We start from the raw sequence: 23,362 nt of genomic DNA on the forward strand, positions 1-23,362 counted from the left end.
TAACTGAAAACAGACTAGTCAGTTTTATTTCTGGTTCTATTTCACTTTCCATTGTGTTAGCTAATTTACCATATTTCATTAGCTTTAGTCTGAACTAAACAATTAGAGGATTTTACTTTTTATTAAAATATAAACAGTAGACTAGAATAGTTCCAGAGAAACAATTTAAAATAAATGTATGGCAACTGCTCAAAATAGTTGTCTTAAAATTTGTTAAAAGTTTGTTTTCACAAAACCTAAATTTAGGGTCAAATTGTGTCTTTCATTTCCTCCTTAAAACAAGATACTTTAGCCAGCTTTTTTTTCTCCCCTAATTTTGCTCACCAACTCATTCCCTTCTCCTTCAATTTATGCCAACATACTGTTGAATAAATATTCAGTATTGCCACTTAAACTGCATGTATTTTAAGACCAACAGTTCTCATCAAGTCCATGTGCTGAGCTCTTCTTGGCATTAATGAGTACACTATGTAAATATGCAAAGGGGAGAACAGACATTAAAATCTTCAGTTTGCTACTGTCCTGGAATGGACCACCATCAGAAAATGCATAGTAAAAAACAAGGGATACTTCGCTCTCATACTGGGCAAACATTAATTAATCCTTACAACATCCCAGAGAGGCATGTATGACATTTCACATTAGGACATAAGGCAAGGACAGGCTATCAGTCGTGTAACAATCAACCACAAACAGATGAGTGACTGACATTCTCCCCTGGGAACAACAGCATATCAGAAACCTCAGTCTCTATGGCAGTGGTTCTCAAACTTTTTGGCCAGTGGCCCACTTGGCTCAATGCCGACCTCTCCGTGGACCCCCAATTGGCTAATGGAAACTCGTTGTTAATTAGATAATTATGTCCGAGCCAGTTTGCTAGTGCTGCAGGCTGGGGAGAACGGTTAATTTAACCAGTAAGAAAGGAAATATTAAATTACTGACCAGATTCAGCACTTTATCTTTCTCATGTTAGTTTATCAAACTTCATTTTAAATAGAATATTAATTTATGTCCGACACAAAAGTTTTCAATGTTTTCTTTATTTATGACAGGCCGAGGAACTTTTTTTGGATCGGGGTCCACTGACCAAGAGAAAAATCAACTGGGAAAATCGCACAAGTGAGAAGTAAAAAAAAAAACTTCCAACCCTCGCTGGTGCGGCCCTCAACGGAGACACCTCTTTCCTCTGGCACTCCAGCCCCACAGGGCGAAGGGAAGGGACAGAGAGGATTGAGGTTCAGGACTTCCCCTGGACCAGATTTATTCTACTGGGGTTCCGGGGTTAATGGATTTTGCGCCCCCCCCCCCCAGGCTCTGGGGTGGGGACAAAAATGAGGGGTTCATTGGCTGGGACACGGCTGTCAGTGAGTGCGATAGGGATCTGGGTGCAGGATCTGGGCGGGAGGTGGAGTGCTGGAGGGGCAGGGTGCGAGGTCTGGGTGGAAGGTGGTGTGCAGAAGCAGGTTGGGAGTAGGGTGTCTGGACCGCGGAGAGGGAGGGCAAGAGCAAAGGAAGGTGCAGTGTGTGGTCAGGAGGGAAGGTGCACGAACAAGAGTAGGTTCAGGAGCAGGGTGGGGGGTAGGGTGTTTGGCCAGGGGAGAGGGCGCAGGAGCAGGTGGGGGGCGTGGGGTCTGGGCATGAGGGGGTTGGGGGCACTTACTTGCTTTTGTGCCCCATGCTACTCCGAGGAATTGTGTCCCAGGCACAGCCCCCTGCTGCTCCCATTGGTCGCAACTCCAGCCAATGGGAGCAGCAGGGAAAGCCTCCAGCCAGCACATCCATGCACTGCTTTTCTCCTAGCTGGGGGAAGGTGAGAGAAGCAGGAGCTGTGTGGAGCTGTTTCTGGCTCTGCTTCTTCCCCACAAGCTGGATCTGGCAGGGAGGCACGGAGATCCCTCCTGAGGGAAGCCAGCACTGGAGCTCCAACGTCATGGGTGGGAGAGGGCGCGAAGATGGAGTGCCAGTGCGGGGCTCCCTGCTGTGGTGACAGGGATGGAGAGAGGAGGGAAAGGGGGGGCTGAGCTCGATCTGCAGACCACCTGGAAGGCACCACCTGGATGGCAGTTTGAGAACCACTGCTCTAGGGAATAAGGGTTCGACATTGGACCATTTCCAATTGCACCCTGGAGTTGGTACTGGGATACAGAAGCCAGGGGCATGGTACAAAACTAGCTGGGGCCAGAGATTTATATCAGCTGACAGTTATTTACCCTTTGTGATGGGTTTTATATTTTTAAGTGTTTAATAAACTAAAATTAGACAAAACAGTGTATGAATTGACACCACTGACCTTGCTGAAGAGGCTGTGTGTTGGTAGTAGGATTCTGACTGGCAGATTGGGTTGAACTGTTGGCTGTTGTGGCCGTGACAAGTCTGACATAGTGGAATTTGCTTCCAGGTACCTGAATTTGCTGAACATTGGGGGCTGTTGCCAAGGGAATTATGGTCTTAAACTGAGACGTACTCATTCCTCCAACAGTGATGGTCTGTACTGCTGACTTCACAGCCTGTTGAACAACACAGGCAGAAAAAAGTTACCTGACAGTGGTACCAAAGTGTCACCATTTCTATCCCTATATTTGTCAGTGAACAATTAACCCTCCCAATACCTCTCTGAAGCATATCACACTATTATCAAATGAAAATCTGAGGCACAGCAAGATTAAACCCCCAGACCACAGAGGAAGACAGTAACAGGGCCAAAGGAGGTGGGTCCCAGTCTCAATCCATTATACTGGACTCCCAAATAAACTAGCATAATTTAAATCAGCAAAACCAACTGTCCTCAAGCAATGCCAAATTAAAAAAAAAACCTATACAACAGGCAGTTTGAGAAAGAGCTTTTCCCAAATTATTGTGAATAAAAAACAATATCAATGTAACGATTTTTCAGTCTGTGGATCTCCCACATGCTCACTGTCACGCCACCACAATATGTAGAGCATCTCGTTCCACATGTCAGTATAAGAAGCCTACTGTCACCAAGCAGCCTCCAACAGGAAATGGAAATGAGGCTGTAAACCTTTAGGCTTTGAAGTGGTGATCTGGCTAAGGACAAAAAGGAAGCAACAAGAAGTACCGAGAACAAGGTAAACAAGTTCAAAGCCAGAAATATCACTGGCAGAAGCCACAGGGGGAAAAAAAATTAAAAAGGGGAGAGGAAGCGGGAAAGGAATTTGGTAAGCAGCATGCATGTGAAATCTGAAATCTCAGTCGAGAACAACAGTACATTCAGAACAGGGGTGGGGGCTGCTGACTGGACGGGGAGAGGAGCAGCCCCTGGGCCTTACGTTCCCCACCCTGATATAGAACATGTAAGACTTCATTATTTCAGGCTTTTCCCAAACTACAAACTGAGAAGAGAGCATGTATTTATTTTAAATATACAATTTACTGCTCACAACTTTACCAGCTTCCCCACCTCTCAACTCCCCTGGTTTCCTTCTCTTCTCACATCCAGGCTCTTACAAAATTTGTTGCTTCTCCCTCCATAACATTTCTAAAATCTGCTCTTTCCTCTTCAGTCCCACTTTCAAAATTTTGATTCACATCATGACCTGTCTTGTTTAGATGGGCTATTTCTATTTCTTTTTCAGCCTGTCTGCTTACTCCCTCTTCATCTTTCAACTGAGCAGGAGCAAAGTCCAGATCTACTTATTCTAATGAAAGAATAAACCCACTCAACTGATTTATTTTGTCTTGTAACCTTAATTATCAAGAGCAATTCATCTGCAATCATAGCGATAGGTAAGGTGCTGTTATCATAGGCCAATGTGAGCAGAGAATTTCCTCTCCTTTCAGGGCAAACCAGTGTCAGAGAACAACTTTGCTGCTATCTGAAATATAAAGTGTGTTCTTCAAAGGGTCTGATCCAAAGCTCACAGAAGACAGTGGAATGCCTCTCATTGTTTCCGTGATCTCTAGATCTGATCCTGAAAGTTATAATATTCAGGTGACTTAATTATAGGTCCACTGATTGCTTGTATCCAACGAATAACTGACAGTTCATTAAACAAATGTTTAAAAAGGAAGCAGGATTTCATCTGAGAATGAGTTCTAGGTGTATTTAAGCCCCATAAACAACAATTCATATGATCAAATATATATGCAATGGAGAGACAAACAGTGAAGACCAGCCTGAATTACTGGTAGCTCAGGGAGCCAGAACTATGGGTGACCGTTACCCCTCTGTTTTAGCAAAAACAACACTTGCTGCCTTCCATTGGAGTCAGCTCCAAATTTGCACAAGCTCATGGTGGCCGCTTGGCTACTCCCTGTGTGGATAGAATGGACTTGAACCCACAACCCTGGGCAGCAGAGGCTGATGTCTTCTCCAGTAGGCCACTGGAGGACCCACTATCAACTGATATCCTCCCTATCCTTGTTTGTTAGCTAATAATCTCCTCCAAAACTGTGAACTTTTACTTTGCCTAGCAGATGACATTTTATGCACCCTCATCCAAAAGCCCCCAAAAGCATGTTTCTTCGCAATATCCAACCCATCAATGGATGCCCACTGAAATTACCATCCAAGGAGTCACCCTTTAGTAGTACAACACTAAGAAGTACTTACACGTATCCCAGAATAAGTTTATTAACAAAGAACAGAGATTTAAGCGATCCTAAGCAAAGCTAATAGAAACAGATGTGAAAAAGTCCCAGAGGGGTATCCATGTTAGTCTGTAACTTTAAAAACAAAGAGTAGTCCTGTGGCGTGTGCGCGCATGCGCGCGCGCACGCGCGCACACACACACACACACACACACACACACACACACACACACACACACAAAAATGATGATAAAATGAGAACTTAACTCTGGCAAATTAATCTTATCTAAAACAGCCTCTCACCTAAAACTTTTCCTGTAGTTTACTAGCATTCAGTTATACCGGGAGCCAGATTTCCAAGCTTCCCCTACACCCTACAAGGGACCTCACTAAATGGATAAGCATCATGTCTCCCCCTGCTCCCCTTTTTTTAATAGGCCCTTTCACCTCTGAAATGTATCCTTTCAAGCATCCCTCCTGGGTTCCCCCTCCCATTTGTCCTTTAGGGTGTAGACGCCATGCTGTCTATATTGATATTCAGTTAATTTGCTTTTCCTATTACCTCAGTATGCAAATGTAATCCCCACTGTCTTTGGCTAAATCTGCTTCATTTACATCAGAGACGGCAAGATAATAATCTTCCCTTCCTGTCTAGCAGAAAACCCTTTTTTTCTTTGATTCCAGACTTGGTTTAAAGCAGATCGGAAAGTATCCACAATTTTCCTATAGCGTTAATACATACATTTCACTTCTAATATTCTAGTCATTAATATTGTCTTCATATGTGACTATATTACAAGGATACCTTGCACACCATTCTTTATAGATAAATGCTATACACAGGAATGCTTTAGGTGGAGTGAGTTTTCAGGCCTGGTAGGAGTTGCTGTTACATGACAATGAACCAATTGCCAATTGACCCTAGGAGCCTCTCAGTGTCTCAAGTATATTCAACACACAAGTTTATGCATAAGGCTGAAAGCTGTCCCCTTCAACAACAGAAGTTGGTCTAATAAAAGATATTACCTGATCCATCTTGTCTCTATTATCCTGGGACCACATGGCTACAACAGTACATGCAACATGTTTCTGGACAGTTACAAGACACCTTGGAAAAAGTTGATAGGCTCAATTAAGTGTGATTTCATGTCATGTTAATTGCAACACAATTAACAGACTATTAACAAACACAATTAACAAGCCTATTCTATTGTACAATTAACAAGCCTATTGTTCTATTGTATAGAAAGGAATCTATACAAAGGAATCTATACAAGGATGAGACACCTGTGAATTTACTAGGCATTACAAAATATACCAGTGCCTGATAGCCCATGCTATTGCATAGATGTCAGTGGTAATGCTACATATCTAAAGCCAACAACGGCTGGGAACTAAAAAATGTGGAGAGTACCAGACAGCAGATTCCAGTGGTGACTGAACCTGGTGATATTCTAAACAAAACGAGTTCTACACCACGCTTACACTTGTTTCCATCGCCTTGCACTGACTCTCACATTCCAAGCTTCAGAGTAAGAGAGTACCAATCCTTTATTATTTAGATAACTCATTCACAACAAGTCACTACAGTTTAACTGCCATACCAGAATAGCAATCAATGTAGCTAATGGCAGGATCTTGAATAAAGATCAAGCCATTTTGTTTCCATAAGCAAAACAACATTTGCTGGTCAGCTACTAATGACACAAATGCAGAAGATCAATACTCTGAGGTCAGGCAATTAGAACGTATGACCATATTTTAATCCTTTTTATTAAGCAGCACAAACATTTTGCTAGACTGAACTACAGTGAGGGCCTCATGCGGGATGCCCCTAAGCAGACAATTTTCTGCAAGATCAGCAACCAAGTTTACAGCTAAATGAATAATGTAACTGAGCAGAAGCAGAAGTCATTAAGTTCAGCATATATTGCCATTTCATATTTTAGCAACACAGACTTACTGGCAAATTTAAACACCAACATGAAAAGGCTATTTTCAGAGCAAAGAGAAGCAAAAATGGAGACTCAGTTCTTACCCATCTCTTCTGCTTTCCAGCTAACTAAAAATGTTCCAGTAAGTGTCTAAAAGTGATATTTTCTACACTGCACAGCTGAATGGCTCTGTCAGACTCATTCAGAAGAGGCTGGTTTTCCTTACAGAAGGAAGATATTCCCAGGCTATAAAAGATTAAGTTAATATTCTGGCTCTTGATAAGATCCGAAGGAAGGTTTCTCCCCAGAAAGCACCAGCATTACATCCAATATACCGAATATCACACTGCAAAAATTTTACTGGGAATTATGAACCACAAGACAATGCCAGTACACGTGTTCTGTTGTGGCTGACCACAACAATCCTTCCCACATAAGAAACCCCAAGCCTATGCTATACAACCAATATATGGTGTGAAACAAAAGTCTTCGGAAGACAGTCTACAAACAGATGTTAGCCTGACACAAACACCACAGTCCTTCCTGAACAGAATATAGACAAAGCATTTACAAATCCTTGAAGAGAAAGATATGGGCCCTTAACTCATGCTTCGGTAGCAACTTTATTAGGCAATGTATTTGGAAAAAGTATGTAACCATAGCTATTTGATGGATACTTTGGTTCATCTCAGGCAAAGCAATCATTTTCACATGTACTGTACTCATCCGATGAAGTGGGTTTTACTCACGAAAGCTCCTGATCTAATATATTTGTTAGTCTCTAAGGTACTACAGGACTGCTCGCTGTTTTATTGTCACACTAAGTTTCCCTATGATGTACTGTGCTATTGGAATATATAGCTACTAAGCTGCACTGAAGAGACTGTCTTTCTCTGTTTGCAGTGTTGCTGCAACCACGCTAGTCCTCCAAAGATATCAGCGAGACTGGATGGGTGAGGGAATATTGTTTACTAGACCAGTTTCTACTGAAACAAAATACAGGACTATGTAGCACTTTAAAGACTAACAAGATGGTTTATTAGGTGATGAGCTTTCGTGGGCCAGACCCACTTCCTCAGATCAAATAGTGGAAGAAAATTGTCACAACCATATATACCAAAGGATACAATTAAAAAAAATGAACACATATGAAAAGAACAAATCACATTTCAGAACAGAAGGGGAATACGGGGGGTGGGGGGGGAGGAAGGAAGGTAAGTGTCTGTGAATTAATGATATTAGAGGTGGGGAAAGTTAGATGTCTGTGAGCTAATGGTATTAGAGGTGATAATTGGGGAAGCTATCCTGGTAATGGGTAAGATAGTTGGGGTCTTTGTTCAATCCGCCCCCCCCGGAGAGTGTCGAATTTTAACATGAATGACAGTTCAGAGGATTCCCTTTCAAGTGCAGATGTAAAAGGTCTTTGTAGAAGAACGCAAGTTGAGATCCTGAAGCTTCTCCACCAAGCATTTATAAATCTCAACTACCCACCCGGAGAAATAAGAAAGCAAATTGAAAGAGCCAGACGAATACCTAGAAACCATCTACTTCAAGACAGACCCAAGAAAACCAACAATAGAACACCACTTGTCATCACCTACAACCCCCAACTTAAACCTGTCCAACACATTATCAATAAACTACATCCTATACTGGAACAGGATACCATACTCCAAGAGGCTCTGGGAGACAGACCCATAGTCTCCTATAGACAACCAGCTAACCTCAAGATGATTCTTACCAACAACCACAGGACATAACACACTAATACCAACCCTGGTACCTTCCCTTGCAACAAACCCCGTTGCCAGCTTTGTCCACATATTCATTCTGCTGATACCATTATTGGACCTAACCAAGTGAGTTATAAGATCAAGAACATATATTCCTGCGCATCCAGAAATATAATTTATGCTATCATTTGCCGAAAGTGTCCGTCTGCTATGTACATTGGACAAACGTCTCAGACACTTCGCCAAAGGATTAATGCCCACAAAACAGATATTAGACAGGATCACAAAGAAAAAACAGTTTCTTGCCATTTCAACCAGAAAGGACACTGTCTTAACGACTTAACCACCTGCGTTCTTCTACAAAGACCTTTTACATCTGCACTTGAAAGGGAATCCTCTGAACTGTCATTCATGTTAAAATTCGACACTCTCTGGGGGGGCGGATTGAACAAAGACCCCTACTATCTTACCCATTACCAGGATAGCTTCCCCAATTATCACCTCTAATACCATTAGTTCACAGACATCTAACTTTCCCCACCTCTAATATCATTAATTCACAGACACTTACCTTCCTTCCTCTCCCCCCCCCCCCCCCGCATCTCCCTTCTGTTCTGAAATTTGATTTGTCCTTTTCATGTGTGTTCATTTTTTTAAATTGTATCCTTTTGTATATATGGTTGTGACAATTTTCTTCCACTATTTGATCTGAGGAAGTGGGTCTGGCCCACGAAAGCTCATCACCTAATAAACCATCTTGTTAGTCTTTAAAGTGCTACACAGTCCTGTTTTTTGTGTCAGCTTCACCAGACTAACACGGCTACATTTCTATCAGTTTCTACTGATGAGACACAAGCTTACACAGAACTCTTTTTCAGATCTGGAAAAGGTACTCGGAGTGTCACAGCAAAACAGACAGTGGAACATTTTGTTTAACACAAATAATTAACAGGGGACAATGGGTCAGCATTTACATTGTGCTCCCTTGTCAGCAACATGGTTACAGATTTACAATGATGTTATCCCTTAACCTCCCATTCTGTCCTACGACTGCAGAGATGGTTACCAGCCTCATCACCTTGAAAGATCTCAGAGTGGGTTTACTACTTATGATAAACAATCTGTTCCAGCACAAATTTAGCTCCAACCCTGAGAACTTTGACCAGTCCTGAAGACGACCTTGTGTAGCTCAAAAACTTGTCTCTTTTACCAACTTAAGCTGGTCCAATAAAAGACACATTGGTCATTCTTGGTAGAGAAATAACCTTGGGAGAGAGAGATTACACTAAAAGAAACAATTTTTTTAAGCCAAGCCAGAATGTTTATTGGGGTTGTGTTGTCTCATTTTCTTGTCCATCTTCAACAACGCATGGTGCTTCTTACTGTAAGGATAATGATGAAGCATTTGAGATAAAGTTTAAAAGGGAAGAAATGAAGAGGAAAGCACTCAACAGAGGCCTTGGTGATGTCTTGTTATAAGCCAACAGCTCTCAAGATAGATAAGCTGAGCCACTCAGTGTTAGTTCCGGATGTCCCAAGGCATCAAGTCTCTATTATGCATCAGAAGCTTATATTAGCTCTAGCTTTTGGGCTACCAAACAAATAGATACTGTTTGGCAATTCCTTATTACCATACATAACATAAAAGAGAATCATCTGGCAAATGTATAGCTGTTTGGGAAGATACTTAATTATTTTCTACAACATACTCTCAAACACGAACAGTTGACCACTCTCCCTATTTCCAGCCCTGATTCCTTTTGTGAGCCACATATTTGTTCACTGAAAGAAGGGGGTAGTGCTGCATGCAGAAAAAAAATATTAGTAAGAGTTTACTTCACCAGATGTTAGACTCCACTTCTGGTTTTAAACTATGAAAAAAATTCTGCTCTAGTTTCACGAGAGTCTTGAAGAGCAGGACTTTATTTCCATTGTTCCCAGTACTTGGGAACTGCAATATGTGTGGAACAGAATATGCAAAATGAGAGACCTGCTGTATTTTGACCAAATTTTCTCAGTGAAAACAGTGTAGCAGCCTTAACTTTCTCTACTTGTGTTCGTTTGTCTCTTTTTGCTTGCATAAATTGAGAAAGGTATTCTGCTGATTAATTCAATTTACTCAACACCAGACTTCTTTGTACTCCATACTAAAATAAGATGCAAAGCAGGTATCATCTGCCTAATAATGCTCAACTAGCACAATGATGAGAACAACACCTAGACAGATAAATGAGTGAACCTTGGCAAAATTGCTGTGGACTGAAGCTATAGGCTTCTGCAATACACAGCCTAAAACTTGGTATGAATTTATCTTTCTTATGGGCCCAGTTCTGCAGGCTCTTTGGGCACAGAACTCCCATTGAGTTCGACAGGAGTTTCTGTGGAAAGCAGTTGTACAGTCAGCACCTGTAGTGAGGCAACTTGATAGTATGTTAGTCCCAAGTAAAATTAAATAAATATTAAACACAGAGGATATGAAATAGGCACTGAATCAGTTTGTGATGAGAGGAAACCTACATCTCCCAAAAGGATCAAATAGCTGAAAAGGGTGCAGAGTAAGGCTGATTTTGAACATTATACAGCTTTTCCGCTCACAACAAAATGTGGAAGTGGCATGTTTTAAAAAACAGCCTCTCTTATCATATTGTATTTGGCATCCTGAAAACCCTGATTTCATTGTTCCCAGATTGGCCTGCTCCAAGACTTCTGTATTTGTGGAATACATCACAATTTGAAAGAAGAAACAATTCTGTGTAAGGCTCTACCATTTCTTTATAGATTGGGCCTTGATATGTGGAAAGCAGAGTGCCCACAATCTCCCAGGAAAAATGCAAAAGCTCTGATATTCACGCCTCAAATTCTGAGCTCTCCCTCAACTCCAAGCATCTAGAGAAGGTGCCACAGAAGTACCTCAGAATAGAAAATGATTTGCAGAATATCCTAATATTGCTGTGTTTACTTTTATTTATCCATATTTCAGTTCTTTTCCTTTTGAGAAGACAAAATAATGCCACATATGTGCAGTTCTAACAGGCAGGAAAATAGCCTAAAACAAATGCAGTCAAACCAAAGAGAGAGAAGAGCTTTCAACAGTTAACCAGTAAAACAAGTTTAGAGCCCTTTTTATATACTGATGGATTTAGCATCTGCTCTTCTCCTATTTAAGAAGCAGCTGATGCACTATTCAACTCCCTAGCTTTGATAAGTCATTGTCCAACTGCTTGGCTTCCCTCTGCACACCTAGTAATCTCAGATTTAATAGCATGCAGTTTGGCTCTGGGTACGAAGACTGCCTGTTCCATGGGATTATGCTTCTGGTGCCTGGCAGGCCCCATGAACAAGAAAACCCTGTGGCAGCTGAGTACCCTCAGTGTAGAAATTGTAGCTCCATGGAAGATACAGTGCACAGAAAGTCAGTATATACCTGAGCAGTTGTGTGGTTAACTATGGCCTTGCCAGGGGAAGAGGGTGCTGACTGCTGCACTGTGAGGATCTGCTGTCCTAAGGCTACATTCAGAGGAACACCCACCGTCTTCTGAGGGGAGTTTGGAGGCTGTGAGGCCACCGACACCACTGTCAGCTGCTGAGCAAAATGAAGAAGCTGGTTAAATTCATTCTGCAGTAAACAAATCCACACTACTAGATCTTCTTCAATGCCCTGCAAACACACACATTGCTCTCATGCAAAAGGCAAGGTGTTTTACCTTATTAGGGGACTTCAGCGGGGAGATAGCTATTTTATTCGGTGTTTGTTGTGTTGTAGAACTTAAAGAAGACCCAATAACTCCACTGTCAGAGATGGTTATGGTCTTTGTTGGTGTTCCTGGAGCAGTCTGTGAAAGAACCCTACCTGTAAACAAGAGGCACAAGGTCACCCTAATTACTTGTATGTTGGTTTATGACAGCCTTACAAGCAAAAGATTTATTTCCATATCATGTATGCTAATAGTATGTCAATTCACTGCTGCACCATCTCACAGGGAAAATTACCTTGACATATCAGTGAAGCGACACCATATTATTTAAATTATGTTTAATGGGGAGTGATACCACTCAGATAATGTTTAATGGGCCAAGGAACAGAGGAAAACCACTGAAGAAGCAAACCTATTGTTTTGGGAACTTTTCCAAATAAACCTCATATTTAAAAATACCTTGAAAAGATAAATATACACTGACATTTTCAATATGTTGCACTTATTATTCCTTAGTCCCAGAGCTGAGTTTTAGTGGAATCTTCTCTGCACATCATGGTGCTTCACGCATAAAAATTCTGGCTCTGGCATAAGACTTGCTATCATGAGCCTCTTTGATAAATGCCTGCTCCATGAACACCCATAGATATTTCCATTTTTCAGGAATACCAGCATATTCTGAATACTTAGTACAGCCCACAGAGAGATTAACAAGCCAATCAGCAGAAATGAGCTATTTAAGGGTGGTGAGAGAAGTTTTTTAGTGTATCTGTAAACATTAGTTGTAAATTGAATTTTCTTGTATTTGTTTATCACTGAGCAATGGAATGAATACACCATTCTGTAAAATGTGCTACCTCCAGAACCAAGTACTACCTGAATAAATATCTGCTCCTAAATGACAGGCAATGGTAATAAGCTTAAACACTAAGTGGCACCACTATCTCATCTCTCTTTCTATTAGATAACATGGATGGTCACACACCTTTTACATTTAGCCTGATGCAGGCATGTGCACCGCTGACTTTGCCCTGCCCTGCTGCTAAATCAGAGGAGAGAAAAGATGGGAGCAGAGCAGAAGAGGTGGGAAGCAGGAGCTGACACTTATATGGGACTGACTTTATATTTGCAAAAAATATCTCATAAAATAGTATCCAACCTAATGGTTAATTCTAGAGTGATTTGTGTACTTATATCAGTTTAATGAGAAACATATTTAAAAGAATCTGAATTCACCTTAAGAGGGATATAATTAAGGTCTTTATGCCCCAAAATTGACAGCCTGTATTAGGTCATAATCCATTTTTCTTAGGTTGCTTTCAGGAAAAAAAAATCCAAAGTTAACAGGCCTGTTTCAACAGCTCCACAAAAAAAGTAAGAGATTTTCCTGCAGGCTGTGTGGTAGGACAGTGGTCAATATCTTCCAAAGAGGCACCAAACTAGCTCTGGGGGCACAAAAAAACTGCACCATTCTCCATCTACACACACTTCTGTGCTGGAAGGTGTGAAGTGATACTGGCTCCTTAAAATCCTTCTCACCCTGCTCCTGCAGCAAGCCAAGGGCACAGGTCGTGTGTACAGGAAGCAGCTCACTAGCCCAACCTTCTCTTCCCCCAGCAGGTAGCCCAGGCTGACACAGCAATTACTGGATGCTCAGAATGAGTACCTTCCAGCTTCTGTGTCTGGACTGAACTTCCACTGAAGTCAATGGAAACACACCCATTCATTTCAATAGGAGGTAGAGCAGGGACTGGGGGAGAGATTGGTGAGAGGCAGAACAAAAAATGAAAACAACAACAATTAAAATGGAAATAAGAAGACAAAAGGTTGGCAAATGAGTCAGAATGCAGAGCAAGAAACAGTGATACCGAGAAGATTAGTGGGACGCCAGCCCACTGGAAATGGGTGCTCCAACAGAATTACCCAGATCAACTGCTTCCTTGTGGTGAGCAATGTTCCTGCTAATTTTTACATCCGCATGTGAAACTGATTTTGTTATGTGCACCAATATGAAAATGATGTGCTACATTTCTCTTCCCCCAGCAGGGAGCTGCCATAGCTGAGGGAGAGGCGCACTCCTCCATCCCCAGGAGACAGTGTCCATGGCCAGAGGAGAGGCAGCTGCAGCAGCTCCATGCACAGCAACCCTGAGCCCCTGTGTGGGGCTAAGCAGGTAGCTGTGTGGCTGCTTAGAGGGAATCCTGGTGCTGAGATATTTCATGTACAACACAACAGCACCAAACATTAAAAAGTCATGTTACATTCATCTTAATTAAAAATGCAGGGGAAAGTATTTGCTATACAGGCACGGGCCAAAGACGAGAAAGAACGAAGCAGTAAGATGACAGATACATGTTAACACGTCAAGCTCCCCGAAACAGCATTATCCTAGAGAAAAATCCTCTCCCCTGAGAAGATTAAAAATGATCTCATCTATAATTTTAGTAAAAATGTACAACGAAAAAAATTCAAATTCACTGTTACTAATAGCCCTCAAATGTAGAGATATTATGTTCTTACAAACCTCACCTTCAATATTTTTCAGTGTTTCCAGTTTGTTTTTCTGAAGATAGCAGCTTTTCCCTTCTCTGTCCTTCCCCTGAGCACCATGTCTTGTTTTTCCTTCCTAATTGGAAGGTTCACTGTTTACATTTACTTTAAAGTTTAAAAAGCTAAAAGCCAGAAGTTATAAGAGCCTCCGAGTCAGCGTAAAAATATCAGATAGCAAATAGATGCGACACACCCTCCCTGTGAGTTCAGGCCAGAGACTGCTTCAGGTGGCAAGCTGGATTGGCAAACCTTATAAAAGTACTTTCCCCCTTTTTAGAAAAGGAGATGCGCCCATGAGTGATACTTTTCTTACACGGACTGGGGGAAAGAAGTTCTGATTCGTTAGCACACTGGTTTAAAACAAAAATGAAGTTGAAATACAAATCTTTTAAAAAAGCTGAATTGTCAAATTTGAGTTTCTGTTCAGCTAGAAGAGTTTTCAGCAACTGCAGTAGAAACAAACTTAACAAACTATAAAAACGTCATGTTCTTACATGTACATGTCTTGCTCTGGTCCTGATCTTAGCTAATTTCCACTCTTTCATATATCATTAGTGAAAATTAGGGATGTTAAATATCAGTTAATTGAATAGTCAAGTAACTTCATGAATTCTTATCAATTAGTGGACTATAGTCAGTCCCTGGGGGTGAGGCCAGCACCCAGTGTGCTCCGGCCTTACTCTTGAGGAGCCCCTTGACTCTCAACACTACTGCCTCTGTATTAGAGGCAGCAGCAAGGGGTGCCAGGCAGGACCTGATCCACAAGGGAAACCAGTTTAAAAACCAGTTCCCCTCACGGACTGGCTGTCAGTTGTCCCATGCTGCTGCCTCTGATAAAGAGGCAGCAGCTCCTGTCTAGGGGGATCTGAGCTCCCGGACCCAGGACGAGCTAGAACTGAGACAGGCTACCTGCCTGCTCAATTCCTAATACACTTTAAATACAGAGCCACAGCAGGTGTAAGTCCTAGACCCAGTGTGAGCCAGGACTAAGCCAGGCTGCTGGCCAGCCTGCTAAAAATGTACTGGCTGGGGGCGGGGGGAGAAATGCGTGTAGTCTATAGTATTAGCCTATACGCTTTTGTTTATCGGTTAATCAACTACACTATTACATCCCTAGTGAAAATTAGTGTTGTTAATTAATTACAGTTTTAAATCACACTGTTAAGAAATAGTAGCTCCCACTGGCTGGGAACAGTGATCCACAGCCAACGGGCACTGCAGTCATCTGTATGTGCAGAAGCGCAGGTAAATACAGCAGTGGCAGCTCACCAGGGGCTAACCCTGGTGAACTGGATCCAGCTCGTGGACTCATATTTGCCTACTGTTGTCCTACAGCTTACTTTTATATTTCATGTAGGCCCTGGGACTAAATACTGAATATATACATTGTCTAGAACAGTTGTTCTCAACCCCCTTTTTTTTTTTTTTTTTTAAAGGTGAGGACCCCCTAAAATTTTTCAAATGGCAGTGCAAACTCTTTTGCAAATGTACTGTCTGTATTTTACAGTTGAATTTTGTTCAGTTTTCAGTCTAAGTCTTTCATGGATCCCTTACATGTGGTCAGTGGACCACAGGCTGAGAATCACTAGTCTACAAGAGTAGAAAATACAAAATGGAGAGGGCAAAACCAAATTCATCATTTATCAAAGTAGAAAATCATTTCTAGACATGTTTGTTTAGATATTTTTATGAAAGTATGTAAGCACCTAAAAATGGATACGCCATGCAATTTCTTTTAAGTTGCACTGTAAGCTTTAAAGTCACATTTCTGTGTGAAAATACTATGTGACAAATAGCATTTACAATTACAATAAATGGAAGAGATTAGAAGATAAAATCATTTGTTTTTTTCCAGTTCATTCATTTTATGCATTTGCTAGCACTTTCTCCATAATGAATCAGTCAGCTCATTTTCTGTATGAGGACTTTTCCCAAAGAGTAACAGGGAAAAGAAAAGCATCTTAAGAAAAAACAGAAGGCAAACTTGCATAGCTATAAAAACTGGCAGGGGTAATCAAGGGCAGGTGCAAGGCTTTAAGCAACTTTTTAAACTCTAAGACTTTAATTTGACTATCCCTTCAACTGCTAGATAGAGAGCATAGGTCCGGTGACCATATTTTCCAAATAAAAAATGGGGACACATGATATAAGGGCCCTACCATCAATCAAATGTTAGTCACGCCCCAGACCCTTTAAGTCCTGTCCACCTGTAACAGGAAGTCACACCCCTGGGGATAGTACTTCCAGGGTCAAGATGGACACATTACCAGAAGTAAAGGGTGTCATGAGACCCCTCTAAGAATTCCTCCCACTGTCCTCTACCAATAGGGATGAGTTCGGGCCCCATAGGGCAGCCCCACATGCAGATTTGACCAATCAGGGGGAGTTCCAGGGCAGAGTGATTGGTCTGGAAGTGCATCATGTGACCCCTCTAAGAATTCCTCCCACCCCCCTCTACCAGTCGGGATGCGTTTGGGCCCTGTAGGAGGTGATGTGTTGTGTATGGAGGGGCAGAGTGTGTATGACAGTGCTGTGCCTATGGGCAGTGTGTGTGTGTGGAGATGCTGGTGGCACTGTATGGACATGGTGAAGTGTGTAAAGGCAGGGTGTGTGCAGAGGTGGTGTGCAAGTGGTGCTGCGTATGGTGGTGCTATACCTAGAAGCATGGAGTGAGAGTGCTGGAGGAGCTGCGTGTAGTGGCGGGGCATGTGGAAGTGACACTATGGTCAGGATACATATGGTAGTGTTGTGCACAGGGACAAAATGTGTGAGTACGCTCTGGTGGCACAACAGAGGGTGGGGAGACTGGGTATGGCACTGTGGGCAGGGGTGGAAGGTGTGGAGATGGTGCTGTACGCAGGGGCAGCATGTGCATGGTGACTCTGTGCACAGGGGCAGGTTGTGCATGGTGGCTCTGTGCGCAGGGACAGGGGGTGTGCTGGTCCCAGTGGCACTGTGCGTAGGGGAAGAGGCCATCATGGGGAGCTGGTGCTGACTCCTGGCTGTGGGGGTCTCTGTGCCCTATGAGCCAGACCGGTTCCAGCGGCTTGGAGCGAAAGGCCCAGCTCACCCATCTGGCCTGATGGCGTCCGCGAATGGAAACTGAGCAATGTGAAGCTGGGTTTCCCCTTTTCTTTTTCATTGCTGCTGATTAACTTCACTGCTGAGCATTTAATTAATCACTGAATTAAAATTGTATTGTTTCATATACATTTTGGCTGTGATTTCAAATTGACTCAAATTTACAAAGTTGAAAAGTGTTTTTCCTAACCACCAGAGCTGCACATTTCAGACTCCAGAACGAATTATCAAGACAGATGTATTGTCCAAATGCAGCCATTGAAATGGCACATGGTAGTGAAGAAATTCACTTCTTAATCTCCTGGTCTCTTGTGTGTTAGAATCAGTAAAATTCCAAAAAACATTCAAGATCTATTTACCTAAAGGCCCACTGAACTCTGAAGTTAATGAGAACGGACAGCACATGGCAGATCTGGCCTTTACAGGTTGTGAGAGAAAACTGGCAAACGCTTTTTGAAATTATTTTGCTTCATCAATCCAAAGGGATAGGTAGTTGCTATTTAACTTTAGTGTTTATCAAAAATTGTATTAATTTAAACTAAATTAGTTTTAAACCTCAATGCTCTAGGTTTAGCCTGTTTGAGATTTGTTTTATGTAAGTTGCTCATATTTAAAATCTCATACCAGAACTGTGAATAAAACTGGTGGGTTTTGCTTGGCATCTGTAATGAGTAAGCTTTTCCCCTGGCCTTCCACAAATGCAACTTTTTAGATATAATTTAGTTTTACCTAAAGAACTTATGTATCTGTTCTGAGCTACCTTTAAAATGAGTAGATTTCAGTATAGGAAATTATGCAGCCTTTCCCCCCATTATAAAGCAACATTGCTGTGATAATTGAGAAAGGAATGTAAGGCTTCATTTATTTTAAGGCAAAATAGCTTTAAACTGTTTTTGTTCCTAGATCTCCAGCAGCGTTCCTCAAATCTCTGCCTTCTTCCAAGGCAGGATGTAGTCACTGGTGCAGACCGGTGTGACCCTCGGGGAGGCTTTGCTGAGTTCCAGGCTAGGCACTGCAGTTCTAGCAGGGGGCTGGGAGATCGCAGGGCTCCGTGTGTGGAACATTTGGAACTAGGCCTTTGGAATGGCCGTAAGGGCCATCCGCACCTGCCCCCACTGGGCAGAACAAAGCTTTGGAAGGCAGAAGCAGGAAGTTCCAGGGTGCCCCGCCTCCAAACCTCCTCCTCTTTGACACCGCTTTCCAGCCTTGATCGCCTGCTGGCCCCGCGTTCCCTTTGTTTGCATTGCCCCATCTCTCATGAGGGAAGGGAAGGGCTGGGCAGAGGATGCTCCCATTGGCAAGATTCTGTGCACTGCCCTTTCCCTTTCCCCAGCTGGGACAGCCTCGCAGGCACTTCCAGGCGGTTTTCCCCTTTGCTCCCATTGGCCAGATTCTGACCAATCTGATCAGCGCTCTTCATCCCCACACACTGCATCTGGCAGGCAGCCTTGGGGCTTTCTCCCCCCCGCCAATTTCCACAACATTTCACTCCTTCATGGGGACACTGAGACAGGAGATTTAAAATTGGGACTGTCCCGGAAAATCCGGGATGTACCTAACACACCTGCTGGTGACCCACATCACTGTACATTTATTGACCTAATTCATCCCCACTGTCAGAGATCTCATTACAAGCATTAGCCAAAGAAAACCAAAGCTATTAAAGACGGAACCTCTCTAGTCTGGCACTTTTGGAACCTGACCGGTGCCAAACCATAGAATTTGCTGAACCACAGGAAGTCAATATTGTCTAGCAGCATTACTAACACTTCCACTGCTTGCTGTGCTCTTAGAAGACATTTAGGGGTAAGTTAGAGCAGTGGTCCCCAACCCGGTGCCCGCGGGTGCCATGGTGCCCGCCGGGGCATTTATGTGCGCCTGCTGAATGATCTGGGCCAGCCCTACCCTGGGACGCGGCGCATGCGTGGTGCTGGCCCCAGGCACGCGGCACATGGGCGGCCCCTGCCCCAGATGCGCAGCACATGTGTGGTGCCAGCCCCGGGCGTGTGGGCAGTCCCGCCTGCGGTGCGTGGGCGGCCCCGCCCCTGGATGCGTGGCGCGTGAGTGGCCTCACCCCTGGACGCCCGGCAGCCCCAAAAGGTTGGAGACCACTGAGTTAGAGCTAAGTAACAGCACAGACCACTGACAGCCAGCACTGGTGACCGTAAACAAACTTTATGGAACTGCAGGAAACTTGGCCACACCCATGATAAGTGAACGAAAATCATGCTGATCATGGATGTTGCCGGACCAGAGAGTGCCAGACTAGAAAGGTCCAACATGTAATAAGGTGCAATTTCCTTCTTAGGCAAATGATTATGTGTTTAACATAATTTCAAAGCACTTAAGAGTCCTGGATAGCTTTTTCTGAATTGCATACAAATAAATATTGTATTATCCATATCTGATCTGTCTAGTATTTATCAGCAATTTTAAGCTCATTAGTATGCAGATACAGTCACAGCTGTGACTGAGATATGGTACACCACAACAGCATGTGGGTTTTTTTATCATCTTAAGTAGCTACATTTTAAACATCTAATATTCTGAAATGTGATGCATTTCACAGAGCATCAAAAGCTACAGTAAGTGAACAGCAGGATTTATATTTAGACTGTCTCCATTCCATTCCAAAGCCCTGGAAAAACAGTACAGCAGAACAGGTCATAAAGAAATACAACCTGCAATGACTGGAGACACTTGAGTTGTCTGTCCTGTAACTGCTTTGCTATTAATTGGTTTTGCAAAGATCAGCTTCGTGATGACTGGGCCAGAAGTTGGTGTTCGGGTCTTCTTAGCAATCTGAAAGAGGGACATAGAAGAGAATTTTAAAATAACCTCATAGCGTTAGGATTTGAAATAGAATTTTGCTAAGTCACAGTAAAGGGGAGGGGACAACAATCATATAATCGAGCAGAAATGACTCACCTACAATATTCTGCTGTTGTTTCCCTCCCACTCCCAACTTAATTTTTCCCTAGGGGAGAATTAGGTTCTCATTAGTGTCATCTAGTCCACCAGCAAAGAAAGCCACACTACTTCTTTTCCAGGTAAGAGAAATCTGTTCCAAAATGTGCCTAGTCATATAAGGCCGCAGGGCAGAAGTTCTGTAATTGTTTCCAAACTTACCCAGAGTTGTATTTTAGAAGTTGAAGAATATTTGCTGATTCAGTACTGTTTGATTTTGGAGATTTTTAAAATTTCAAACAAGGTATTTATTCCTAGTCTGCATTATTGAAGGAAACTGTTTTTTAGTCCATGAACCCAAACACGGAAGCACACTTCTGCCCCACATCACAGCTGGTGATGGAGAAACCATGGTCAGCATTTGTTGTAAGAAAACGGTAATCAACCCGAGAACTTTTAAAGAGCTGCAAACATTCTGTACACAGAAACTCAGAACACATTTCTTCTGCAGTGAACCTTTTATACACGTGAAGACTGATCCAGTCTTCAAAACAATTGCTTGATAAAAGACAGATAATTTTAGTTGGTTGATGGAGCTAAAGTCCAGTGGAAGATTTATAAACAAGCCTTTCATCTCCCCATCCAATTTATGGAAATCAAAACCTGACCTGTTCTGCAGAGCTCTAGGTTGGGTTAGTCATCATGATCAAATCTGATACTAATATCCAGCTGCCAGAGTGTCATGGACTACTGATTTAGATTAAGGGTACCTTGTTCCAGTCACTGGGATAGCAATGGGCAAACTTTTTTGGCCCGAAGGCCACATCTTGATGTGGAAATTGTATTGTGGGCCATTCACGCTCATGAAATTGGAGTGGAAGTGAGGGCTACGGCCGGGGGTGCAGGTTTTTGCGGTGCAGAAGGTTACTCTGGGCTTCGACCAAGGAGTCTGGGAGGGATAAGAGATGAATCAAGGCTGGATCAGGGGTTTAGGTGCAGGATGGGGGGGGGGGGGGGGAACGGGACAGACGTGCAGGCACCAGGTTGTGCTTACTTCAAACAGCTTCTGGATGCAGTGGCATGTTCTCCCTCTTGCTCTTATGCAGAGGTGCAGCCAAGCAGTTCTGCACGCTGCTTCCTCAGCAGATACCGACCCGCAGCTCTCACTGGCCACGGCTGCCAGTGGGAGCTGCAGAATTTGTGCTTGGGGGAGAGAGGCAGCATGCAAAGCCCCTGCTTCCAGGAGCTGTGCAGAGCCACGGCATGTGCAGAACGGAGCAAGCCTCCAATCCCACCCCTGGCAGGGGCTTGAGGGAAGGAATAAAAGGTCTGATGTGCCAGATGCAGCCCGTGGGCTGTAGTATGCCCACCCCTGCAGTAGGATATATTTTAATTTGCTGGCCACAAAAGCTCCCTGTAGTTGTCGGCAAGTATAAATTGAGATCCACTGCCACAAGATGCTGGACATGGCAAATAGGGATGACGCCAGCCTCTGGGCATTGTGTGAGAGGAAGGATCCGAAGTGCCTATATTCTAAATTAACAGAAGGGTAATTGGGGGGGGGGGGGTAAGTGAAACCTTTGGCGGAAGAATGGGTTGTTTGCTGGCCCCCAAATTCCCACTGGCAGATTTAGTGACAGTGGGAGAGGAGATGGCATGTCTGTCCAGTTGGCCCTTAATTTACAAAATCATGTTCTAGTTCCTCTTTAGACTGCAACCATCAACCATCCTCTCTTCCTCCATTTCTGCCAATGGGGGAAAAGATTCCTAAAATCTCCCCCATCCCTCGCATCTCACTTTGGGATGAGAAAATATAAACAGGATGTTCAAAGTAAGGATGTAAAATGCCGTTTAACTGGTTAACCAATGAAAGAGCGTGGGGCACCGGGGGTAAGGGGCTGCTCCAGCCCAATTGGGCTGGAGCGCCCCTCCCATTGCTGGACTGGAACAGCCCCCTGGACATTTCAGCCCACCCCAAATACCAATGCCGGGGAAAGAGGCATGAATATAGAGTATGTCAGTGGTGAAACTCCTTGAGATAAAAGTCATTTCCAGCTTTCAGAACATCCACTCCTAATCACGGGATTTTAGAAGTGAGCCAAGTTGATTGAAGAAAACTTTTGTTTCATCTATTAGGACACTCTGATCAAAAGTCAGCCCTAACATTTGCCAGCATGGTAGATTAGAAGCTTATTTTTCCACTCAACACCACTAGATACACCACTCTAATTCTACTGACTTGAACGGAGTTACCATGCCATAAAACTAATGGCAGAGTACAGAATCAGGCCCTAAAACGCGGCATCAAAACTGCAATTACATTTCTCTCCATAGTAACCTATAGATAATAAAATCTGTGAACAAGAATTTGGAAACGTAAGTCATGATTTCATATGTCCACAATGCAAGAGGCCATTCAGAGGAAGTTATTGCCACATGAGCTAATTTCTGAAGCTCCTTCAGAAAACCCTAATTATATTAATCACTGACTATGGCACCCATAGCGCTCTGCTTTTAAGAAATGCTGCCACTTTAGAATTGGTCTGCATCAGCACACAATCAATTCAGAGATCAGAACTAGAACTTAGGTCATTTCAGCTCACAGCCATGTACTCCGTGATACACGTCGTATAGACAGTGCCACTGGAGGAGTCAGTGCCCACATATAGTGATGGCTGTGGAAGGCATTAGGCCTGTCACTGCCCGGAGAACCATCTTAGCAAGTTGGCTGTCATCCTTTTCAAGGAATTTAGTGTTACTATCTTGACAATGAAACCTTCCTAGGAAAACAAACCATGTCTCTGTCCTCCCTCAGCTGTACCCAGCCAACAGCAGCAAATGTAAGATGCTTTTAAAACCAGACACAGCTAGAAAACAGATCTCATTTAAATGAAACATGCACTCCTCTGCA

At 43.1% G+C, this 23,362-nt stretch overlaps 1 protein-coding gene across 6 annotated transcripts in view; it reads right to left on the reverse strand.

The window, feature by feature from the left end:
* The window catches only part of LIN54 (lin-54 DREAM MuvB core complex component), a 79,592-nt gene that overhangs the window by 13,236 nt on the left and 42,994 nt on the right, over positions 1–23,362 (reverse strand). For 4 of the 6 annotated variants that reach the window (XM_075929499.1, XM_075929501.1, XM_075929498.1 and 1 more), the window contains exons 3-6: positions 20,226–20,346; positions 11,923–12,068; positions 11,643–11,801; positions 2,291–2,507 (exon numbers count right to left, since the gene is read on the reverse strand). In XM_075929499.1, the coding sequence (XP_075785614.1) occupies positions 2,291–2,507; positions 11,643–11,801; positions 11,923–12,068; positions 20,226–20,346 (643 nt within the window). The remainder of the gene's footprint in view (positions 1–2,290; positions 2,508–11,642; positions 11,802–11,922; positions 12,069–20,225; positions 20,347–23,362) is intronic. The other 2 variants (XM_075929500.1, XM_075929502.1) reach the window with 2 other exon arrangements.

The sequence above is a fragment of the Pelodiscus sinensis genome, chromosome 5 (assembly GCF_049634645.1).
Source record: "Pelodiscus sinensis isolate JC-2024 chromosome 5, ASM4963464v1, whole genome shotgun sequence".
Lineage (NCBI taxonomy): Eukaryota > Metazoa > Chordata > Testudines > Trionychidae > Pelodiscus > Pelodiscus sinensis.